The 10,596-nt window shown below is 37.2% G+C and overlaps 1 protein-coding gene and 1 pseudogene across 1 annotated transcript; one reads left to right on the top strand and one right to left on the bottom strand.

Annotated features, from left to right (window-relative positions):
• Positions 1–8,387: 8,387 nt before the first annotated feature.
• On the top strand, positions 8,388–8,495 carry LOC125090195 (uncharacterized; annotated as a pseudogene).
• Positions 8,496–9,290: 795 nt separating this feature from the next.
• Positions 9,291–10,214, bottom strand: LOC125108932 (olfactory receptor 5AC1). The gene has a single exon (XM_047745459.1). It carries the CDS (start codon positions 10,212–10,214, stop codon positions 9,291–9,293), a length of 924 nt encoding a protein of 307 aa, XP_047601415.1.
• Positions 10,215–10,596: the final 382 nt, after the last annotated feature.

The following is a 10,596-nucleotide window of genomic DNA, read 5'->3' as shown; positions in this document are numbered from 1 at the left end:
AAGTTCTCCAACTTTAGATCTTTCACCTTCCTTTTGCTTTAAGTTGTCATATGACTTTATTTTTTCTGAAATCAAATTAGAGTATATAGGCATACCTTTCTTATAGCACTTCTGCACCAACATAAAAGCTGCATTTTTAATATGACATAAAAAGGTATTTTGCAAAAAAAAAAAAAAAAAAGAGAGAGAGAGAGAAGGTTTTTGTGTCTGCTGGCATAGCTGTAATGATGGTTTCAAGAATTTTCTTTTGGGGGGGTGGCTCCTGCGTGACTCAGTCAGTTGAGCAACCAATTTTGGCTCAGGTCATGATCTCAGGGTCATGAGATCAAGCCCCATGTCATCAAGCCTCATGCTAGGTGTGAAGTCAGCTTAGAATTCTCTCTTTCCCTCTGCCCCTCCCGGCTTTCACTCTTTCTTAGTTTCTCTCAAAAAAAAAATTATTTTCTTCTTCTTCTTTTTTTTTTTTCCTGACAATGGTCCTTACACTGCTTTAAATGGTGGCAATCACAGCTGCAGACCTCAATCCACTGTACATTTTAAGCAATTCAACTTTGTGTTGTAGTGTCATGATTCTTCTCTGCTTCTTCGGGACACTAACAGCACCACTACTGGTACTTCATAGGAGTCCCATAGTGTTAGTCAAGGTTTATGGTGATTGCCTTAAACACAAAAAATACATGAGAACCAAGAGATCAGTTTGTACTGCAATATGCAATTTACTACAGACACCAATGCCATGTAGAGATTAACATGGTAGGTTGTTTTAAGCAAGTACTCAACACTTGAGCTCACTGCAATAGCAAAAGAAGGTGACTATGAAATTATAGTAGTGCAGTATGTACTTCAGTTAATTTCGTGCAGTTATGATTTAATGCTGCTTTCTCCTAACTGCCATTGGTTCCATGTACAGTCTCTAAGTGTTTGGTTTGGATAAACCTTAATTTTTTATAATGGATTTTTGTACATTTTATGGTAGTAAGTGATAAAATAGACTAGTATCACATATATTTTATGCATCTGTAACATATCTTTTTCTTAATTTTTTTTGATACTTCCATTCTATGAAGTTCATCTGAGTTTTTTCAAATTATCACAAATCTACAAAAAATTTTCCAACATATTTCTTGGAAAAAAAATATATACACATATGTGCATATATCTATGTATATGATTAAACTTGGCAAGAAATATGCCTGACCTTTATGTATTTGGTAGAAATGAAAAAACTACTGAGGGGTATAAAAAATGTGTTTACTATGTGAAAATTCATCATTTTATCAAACAGAAAGACTTGGCTAGAAAAGACATTAATTTTTCTAAATTAATTTATAAATTTAATGAAATATTACATAAAATCATAGAGAAATAGTTGAACTAGAAAATTAATTCATCTGTAAGAGCAAAGAGATTTTTTTAATGCCCTAAGAATTCTTCTAAAAAAATAAAGAAGGGAGATGTCCCATGCCAGGTTTGCAATATATCATAAAGTTAACTGTAATAACTGAAACTATGCTTGATGTTACCAAGATTCACTATGGATACAAATTCACTAAAATTTGAATATCTACTTCTAAACATGGGGAAGAAGAGTAGCAACGTTTACTAACTTTGGAAAGAGACAGATTTTGTTTCACTGGGCTTTGCCTCTATGACTTTGATCAATAACAAACTTTCTAAGCTTTGACGTCCTCATTTGCAAGATGATATTAATAATGTGCCCTTACAAATCCTCTCACACTATTGGTGGGATTGCAAGTTGGTGCAGCCACTTTGGAAAACAGTGTGGAGGTTCCTCAAAAAATTAGAAATAGAGCTACCCTATGACCCAGCAATTACACCACTGGGTATTTACCCCAAAGATACAGATATAGTGAAAAGAAGGGCCATATACACCCCAATGTTCATAGCAGCAATGTCCACAATAGCCAAACTGTGAAAGGAGTTGAGATGCCCTTCAACAGACAAATGGATAAAGAAGATGTGGTCTATATACACAATGGAATATTACTCAGCCATCAGAAAGGATGACTACCCAAACTTTGTATCAACATGGATGGGACTGGAGGAGATTATGCTAAGTGAAATAAGTCAAACAAAGAAAGTTAATTATCATATGGTATCGCTTATTTGTAGAACATAAGGAATAACATGGAGGACATTAGGAGAAGGAAAGGAAAAATGAAGGGGGCGGAAATCAGAGGTAGAGATGAGCCATGAGAGACTGTGGACTCTGAGAAACAAAATGAGGGTTGTGGAGGGGCGAATGGGTTGGCCTGGTGATGGGTATTAAGGAGGGCACATATTACATGGAGCACTGGGTGTTATACATAAACAAATGAATCTTGGAACACCATATCAAAAACTAATGATGTACTGTATGGTGACTAACATAACATAACAAAAAATAATAATAAATAAATAAAGTGCCCTTACAAGGTTGTTGCAAGAATCAGATGAGAGAGTTAATGCCAAGCCCTTAGCACTATACTTGCAGATTAAAAAAAAAAAAGGCTTATTAATTGGCAATTTTATCTATTTGTGATAATTATTTTAATTATGCAGAAGTAAAGCAGTTAAGCTCTTTTGCTAAAGAATGGTTTTGGAGAGAGAAAATTGAGATGTGTTTATAACAATTTATAACAATGGCAGTTTAATTTTTTACATAAAATACTTTTACAGTTAGCTCAATCCATCTGCAGGTTGGCACACAGACCAGTAAGTAGTGTGACTTATGTGGAGTCACAACTTCTAGAAGAAAGAACTTATAAGCACAACACATTTTAAAGAGAAACCTTTATTTTAATGAAATTACAGATACATTTCATAATTAAACATTTCACATTACATCATGAAGAAAGGACATTTTTTTCCTAACCATGATACCACTTGGCCATCAGATAAAATGAATACTATTCTTTCAATACCATCAAATAACCAGTCTATATTCAAATTTCTCCAATTGCTACCAATTTTTTACAGCATTGCATTTGTTTATTCTACCTATCAAGATTCTTTTAATCCAAAACAATGTCATTTCTTTCCCCTTTCTTTACTTTTTGGTTGTTGCTATTAGTCATAATGGCATTCTTATTTTTTCCCCCTAATGAAATGACATGGAGAGAGTGGGCCCATTGTATTATGAAATTTCCCACATTCTGTAGCTTCCTTATTTGACTTGTTCTCCTACTCTTTGCCTTTTTCCATTCTCAGTGGAATTTATAGCAAAAGGTTTGATTAAACATTTTGGCAAGAATTCTTTATAAATGATGCTAATAAATTTCATATTGCATAACATCAGGAAGTGCTGGGAGCCCGTTAGTTTCACTACTGGTTGCATTCAGTGTGATCCCTGGGTTAAGGTATTAATAGTCACATCTCTCCACTATAAAGTTTATCTGTTTTCCCTTACATCAAGCAAGTAACTCATGATATGTTACTTTCACACCTTCCAGCTATCCAGGTTCCCATCCATTTATTTAGCTAAAGTTCTTAGCATTCTTTGATGACTCTTGCCAGAACCAATTATATTATTATGGATTTTTAAATGGTAATTTTTTAATTATGTCATTTGTTCTAAAATATTTTCTTAAAAATATTTTATTTGATGAGAGAGAGAGAAAGAGAGAGAGGGAGCAAGAGAGCCCAAGCGGGAGGGAGAAGCAGAGGGAGAGGGAGAAGCAGGCTCTCCACTGAGCAGGAAGCCTGATGTGGGGCTCAATCCCAGGACCCTGAGATCATGACCTGAGCCAAAGGCAGACATTTAATCAACTGAGCCACCTAGGTACCCCCTGTTCTACATTTTCTTAATACTTTAACACAACTATAAAAAAGAGGAACGTAGGACAAATGTTTTGACATTTATCATGAAAAATTTTAAACAAATGTCCAAGCATTTGTTTAGTTTTATTTGACCTTGCCAGAACATGGTTTCATAAGCCCACCTTCTTTCTTGGAGGCAAATTGTTGGTGATTTTAAAAGGCTTACTTTGAATAGCTTTGTAATTCATTCCAAAAATATATTTAAGTGTCTGGTATAGTAGACCCTAGTCAGGAGTTTTCTTTGAAAGGAAAAATGTGAGTCAATAAAAATCCATGTTGGGTCAAGCTCTGTCTTGTCAATGTTTCCTATCTCTCACTTTGTAAGAAACTGCCTTTTCTCTCTCATGAGTGATCAAGTTATTTTTTGCCAGAAATATTCCATTTGAGGCAATGTTACTTTTCAAAGCCTTCGTCCCAAAGAGGGATTTTACAGACACTTGCTTTTTAAGGTCTCCTAAGACTAATTTTTTAATGTACATATTTAATGAAAATATAATAATCATTATCATAAGAACATATTTTTTGTACTTTACTTTCAACAAAAACACATTCATACAAAATTTCTTAATTTCTCAACAGTATTGGAGCACCTGACATCTCTCACGTTACCTTACATAATGAAAAGAATTCTGGTGTGGACACATTGGCCACCTGTGACAGTGCAGTTTGTCACAGTGTTTCTTCTCTTAGCTTAGCCTCTTATTATTTATATAACTTTAGAAAAGTAGGACCTTAACTTCCTCATAAAAACAAAACCTATATTTGTACAGTGATTTGTGCTCTGTAATGTACCTTCACATATACTGTCTCTCCCAATCAGCTAAATAGGGACACAAGTGCATATTATTATCTCCATTATCTAAATGAAGAAATTGAGGCAGTGCCTATTTAAATATCATCAAACACTCATTGTTTTCTCCTCTGTATGACCCAGAAGATTTAATGAAGGCGCTTGTAGTCACTTTTAGCTTCACCTAAGACTCAGGAATAAAAGAACAGATCGTCTGATTTGACACACACTGCTTTTCTGTTACTCCAGGTGGCCTCACCTGTAAAAGGGAGAAATACCACCTCCCTTCCATTTTTCCAAAGTGACTGGAAGGATCAATTAAGATGATTCCGATGAACGCACTCTAAGAGTCCTGAAGTAATATTTAAATAGGAGGTAGTGCCTTAGTCCATTCAGGCTTCCATAAAACATACCACAGACTGGCTGGCTTATAAACAACAGAAACTGATTTCTCATAGTTCTGGAGGCTGACAGTCCAAGGTCAAGCTGTTAGCATCATCACGTTCTGATGAAGGTCCTCGTCCTGATTCATAACATTGCCTTTTCACTGTGTCCTCACATGGAGGAAGAGGTTGGGGATCTGTTCAGAGCCTCTTTTCTAAGGCACTGATCCCATCATGAGCTCCCCGACATGACTTCAGCAAGGTCCACAGGGCCTACCTTTTCATATCATCATCTTTGGGGGTTGGGATTTTAAAATACAAATTTGGGGAGTACACAAATATTCAGATGAGAACAGGTAGGCTTTCCTATTAAGAAATCAAATTTCAAAATCTAAAGTGATCATCATGTATGTCTGAACAATTTTACTGCTTTGTCTTTTAAAACGTAGTCCAGGCCCACCTGCCTCAGAGATGTCTGGGCTGCTTGTGAATAGTAAAGAACCAACCAACGATCTACTGCAACCAATATCTGTGGGCTCATGCACACAAAAGTTTAAGAATAGAAACCTCAAGTGAAAAATCTTCACATTGTTGACTCTTCTTCTGCTTCACTAAACCAATTATGAATGTTATATAGAGGCTATACTCTCCAACCAAATAAAGTATGTAGACACTTTGTAATAGCTCCACTAACATTCAGTGGGTTGATTATACTATATGACAATACGGACAAGAATAGAGAACTGTCCAATATAAATAAAATACCTGCTGAAATATGAAACTCTAATAATGTAGGAGAAACATTTGTTAGGAAAGAATTGCAAGTAACTTTTTGTGAGCTGTCTGGCTATGCATAGCCTGTCTCCCCAAACTGATTATCTGGTAGGAATTTGAAAGAAATTAGTGCTATCTACAACTTTTTTATGAATGAATTTGTTTTCAGACAGCAAACTGCAGATCGCTGTTCACTATCCCATAGATAATTGTGTCAGACTTCCAAAACCAACTGAAGAATCAAGAACCATACGAAGATTCTATTTTCCCCTTATGCCAGTAGTTTTCAACTTGGGCTATACTTTTATCACCTGGAGGGATAAAGGTCGACAAATGGCTGGGTCACATTTCCAGAGTAGCTGAATTCACTGGTCTGAGATTGAATCAGAGAATTTTAATTTCTAAGGACCTTAGATGATTCCAGGAAGGATTGAGAATCACTGCCTTAAATTTTAAAAAAGCACACCATTGGGGCACCTGGGTGGCTCAGTGGGTTGAGGCCTCTGCCTTCGGCTCAGGTCATGATTACAGGGTCCTGGGATCAAGCCCCATCTCGGGCTCTCTGCTCAGCAGGGAGCCTGCTGCCTCTTCTCTCTCTGCCTGCTTCTCTGCCTACTTGTGATCTCCATCTGTCAAATAAATAAATAAAAATCTTTAAAAAAAAAGCACACTATGCAATAAACATAATTTATGCATAAATATTCCCTTTGTTTCATCAAAATGGGGGGAATAAAGCTAAAAACGTTATCAAAAATTGCATAAACTATGATAAAGTAGCCATTTGGCAAAACAGTCATTGTAATAGTCATACAGGGAAGTTTCTATACTCAATTATCACCTAATCTTCATTGGAAGCTTGCCAAGTTTCACATGAGGACTTTCCCTAGTGACTGTCAACACTTGCTGAATATTAGAATCACTCTGAGTGGTTTAGAAAACTACCCTCTTCTTAAAGATCCTAGTCTGTTTGGTTGGAGGTGGGAACCAAGAGTGAGAACCACGGATCCATACCACCAGGGTGAGGAAGAAGATATGCAAGACTTGATTGGTGGCATTTAGTCACTAATTCTGCTACTTATCAATAGGGCGTGATGTATTCAGTTTTACAATATGTCATAAACCCAAGAAACACCTGAAACGCTGTCATTCTCATGGATTATGCAGCTAGTAGTTGGATTCCAAACCATCTTTTGCATAAAATATAAAACCATGAAAAATAAAAGTTTCTGCAAAGAACTCACAGTACCCTATAAAAACCTAGCACCATGACCAAGCTTTAGAGGAAAAGAAGAAGCCAGGAAGCACATCTAGAGGCTTACTTCCATTCTCTTAGCCACAGGGCACACTGGTGGAGCAAAGGAACATCTGGATTTGGCCAGTGCCATCTCCTTCCAAGTGCCTCTTCAGCCAGTGTTGGGTTTCACATAAGATGTTATGATCTAATAGAAGCACCATAGGGTAGTGGTTAAAAGCATGGACTCTGGCACCATGCCGCCTGAAATAATAAAGGTGTAAAGACAGAGAACATCTATATATTGACAGACAGCAATTGTATGCAGCCAATACCCAAAACAGCTTCATGGCACATAAGGAAAAAAAAAAAGAGAGAGAGAGAGTTTTGTCACTGGCCTTGACTGTGGAGAGGTGGAGGTAAGAACTTCCACAGAGATTCTGCACCCACAGGGAGTAACCTGCTTCCAACGAACCCACACATCAGAAACAGAGCCAGATGCAGCGAGAGGAGCAGGGCTCTGAGGAAACAGCCCCAAACACAGTGCTGAAGCCAGTCGGCCCCACCTCAGGCTTTGCCATTCCATGACTCAGCAAATTGTTTCTATCCTCAAATCAAAATAATAGGGTAGGTGTTAGAGGAATGGCCATGTATACAGAAATACTTTTTTCTTTTCTTTTTCTTTCTTTTTCTTTTTTTTTTCCTACAGTGCACCAAGGTCACTACCCATGGTTTATATGCTCCTTTTCCCTTCTATGGCCTATAAGAGACATCTAAGGGTTATGAGAATTGGCTCCATCAATAACATATTATGGATCCAACTACCTATTTTTCCTTTGTTTTTGACTAAAATATTCACAGAGCCATATATAATAAAGTCAGGAGCTCAAAAAATGCAAAAGGGCCAGACAGAACACATATATAGTTTCTATAAAGAAAAAATCAGTTAAGTTGCATAATTACAAATTTACCAAGCACATCTGCTCTTTCAGGTAGATGTCCATTCCAGGAGAAAAAAAAATTCAATTTGTATATGTGGGTCAGACACAAGATGTTTAGGAAGATTGGTTATAAATTAAAAAGTAGAAGTTTTTAAAGAACTCAGAACTTTTCATTACATTGCAGGAAAACTTTCTCTTAAGTAATTGTTATGTAATTGTTAACTCGTTATACCTTTCAATGATTGCAAGGAAAATATAATTTTCAAAATTACTTTTAAACCTTGAAGAGAATGCCTCATGAGGTTATATACTGTCACAGTCAGTCTAACAATATTACTTCGATGTACATATTTTTGGATAATTATAAATCCTCAAGAGAAGGTTTCAAAAAATTTCTTGCTCAAGAATTATTTAACAGGCATGAGAACTTTTTAAAAAGAAGGTTTACAGTGTTGTATGAAAGGAGAGAAGGTTAGCACTCCCCTTGACAAGGATGGAAGAGGCCCTCGGGCCTGACAACACGCATACGGTAAAAAGAAGGTTTACAGAGGTTGTCTTCCCTTAAAAAAACATAAGTGCAGGGACGCCTGGGTGGCTCAGTTGGTTAAGCAGCTGCCTTCGGCTCAGGTCATGATCCCAGCATCCTGGGATCGAGTCCCGCATCGGGCTCCTTGCTCGTCAGGGAGCCTGCTTCTTCCTCTGCCTCTGCCTGCCATTCTGTCTGCCTGTGCTCGCTCTCTCTCCCTCTCTCTCTCTGACAAATAAATAAATAAAATCTTTAAAAAAAAAAAAAAAACATAAGTGCAAAAGTGTTTTAAAGTGTGTTTATCTGGAGGGGTGACTGGGTGGCTCAGTCAGTTGACCTTCTGCCTTCGGTGCAGGTCGTGACCCCAGGGCCCAAGGATTGAGCCCCACTTTGGGTTCACTGCTCAGTGGAGAGTCTTCTTCCTCTTCCTCTTCCTCTGCCCCTCCCTCTGCTTGTGCTTTCTCTCTCAGTCTCTCTCAAATAAAAATAAATAATAAAATATTTATTCTAAAAAGTGTGGGTATCTGGAAACACAAAGCTCATTAAAGTTACAAAAATATATAATTTGAAGATTTCATTCTAGTTTCCTCCTTGAGAATGGATTTAAAACAACACAAGGTAAGTGGAGTCCATCCTTACGAGGCTCATTAATTATTTTGATGATCACAAGACCTTAGGATGATAACAAGTCTATCTACTCTGAATTTTTTATTCATTCATTTAACAAGTACATATTAAGGCCCTACTATGTGCAAAACCCAGGGACACATGTTTTATTTAAACAGAATAAAATCTAAGGAAGAATGAAAGTTTTCCTGAGAAATATTTATTTCTTTATAATTTTTCTCAGTGCTCCTAAAACTTCCTTGTTTCTTAAGCTATAAATAAAGGGGTTGAGAAGAGGGATGATAATCGTGTAGAACAGTGAATACATTTTGTCCTGATATTGATCTGGGCCGGACCCAGGACGCACATACATGAAGAAGAGAGTGCCATAGAACAAGGAAACAGAGAGAAGGTGGGCGCTGCACGTGGAGAAGGCTTTACTCTTGCCCTTTTCGGACTTCTTTGTCAGGACGGCAAAGAGGACACGGGTATAAGACACTATGATGGTCATGAAAGTAAAAGCTTGTATAAAAGCAGCAAAAATGAAAACCACCAGTGCATTAATAGATGGGTCAGTGCAAGAAATTGTATATAGCAGCAAAATTTCACAGTAGAAATGAGGTATTATATTGGACCTGCAGAAAGTTAATCTAAATAATAACCCTACATGAATTGTGGGATGCAGAAAACCAATTACATAAGACAAACTTATCAACCAAGTACAGAACCTGTTGGACATCACCACTGGATAAAGTAAGGGGTTGCATATGGCTACATAGCGGTCATAGGCCATCACTACCAGGAGGAAACATTCTGTGGTGGCACTGGAACCAAAAAAATAATATTGGGCCATGCACTCAAAGAGGGATATCATTTGACTTTTGTCTAAGATGTCAACAAGCATCCTGGGAGTCACAGAGGATGAGGAACAAGCATCTGCAAAGGCCAAACTGCCAAGGAGTAAGTACATGGGGGTGTGAAGATGGGGATGCTTCCAGATGAGAAGAATCAGTCCAAGGTTGCCTACCATGGTGGTGAGGTAGATGACCAAGAACACCAGGAACAGGGGGGCCTGCAGCCCTGGAAGATCTGTAAGTCCTGTGAGAATGAACCCGGTCACCCACGTCTTGTTTGTCTCCATCATATGCACAGGGGCTGATCACTACCAGAAGAGAATATGTAAAGGAAAAACTTAATCAAGAATCAGGAAAACTGGCTTGGGATGGTAGTGTCTGCTCCCTATTTCAGTTGTCAGTTTCTCAACAGATAGGGAGGTATAGGTTTCTCTCTTTTAAAAACACACTTAAGACTATGAAGTATATTAAAATAATTTTGAAAAAGATTTTTAAAAGAGGGCTTTAAGCATATATATTCAAAATTGAATATATTAACAGTGAACTGTTTTCCAGAATTAAGAATAAAAAAATACATTTTAAAAGAAAATCTGTAGAAGCAGCAGTGGTTCAGTTTCAAAAGTTGTCATCACCCTTTCTCAGAAAATCTTTTGCCTCTTTTCTATTGAATGA

This window comes from Lutra lutra, chromosome 1 (genome assembly GCF_902655055.1).
Source record: "Lutra lutra chromosome 1, mLutLut1.2, whole genome shotgun sequence".
Classification (NCBI taxonomy): domain Eukaryota; kingdom Metazoa; phylum Chordata; class Mammalia; order Carnivora; family Mustelidae; genus Lutra; species Lutra lutra.
The sequence above is the reverse complement of the archived record's forward strand: the minus strand, read 5'-3'. Positions and strand labels throughout refer to the sequence as shown.

Bases quoted from the DNA above. Each gene is read 5' to 3' on its own strand.
- LOC125108932 (XM_047745459.1), bottom strand. From the start codon at position 10,214: ATGATGGAGACAAACAAGACGTGGGTGACCGGGTTCATTCTCACAGGA.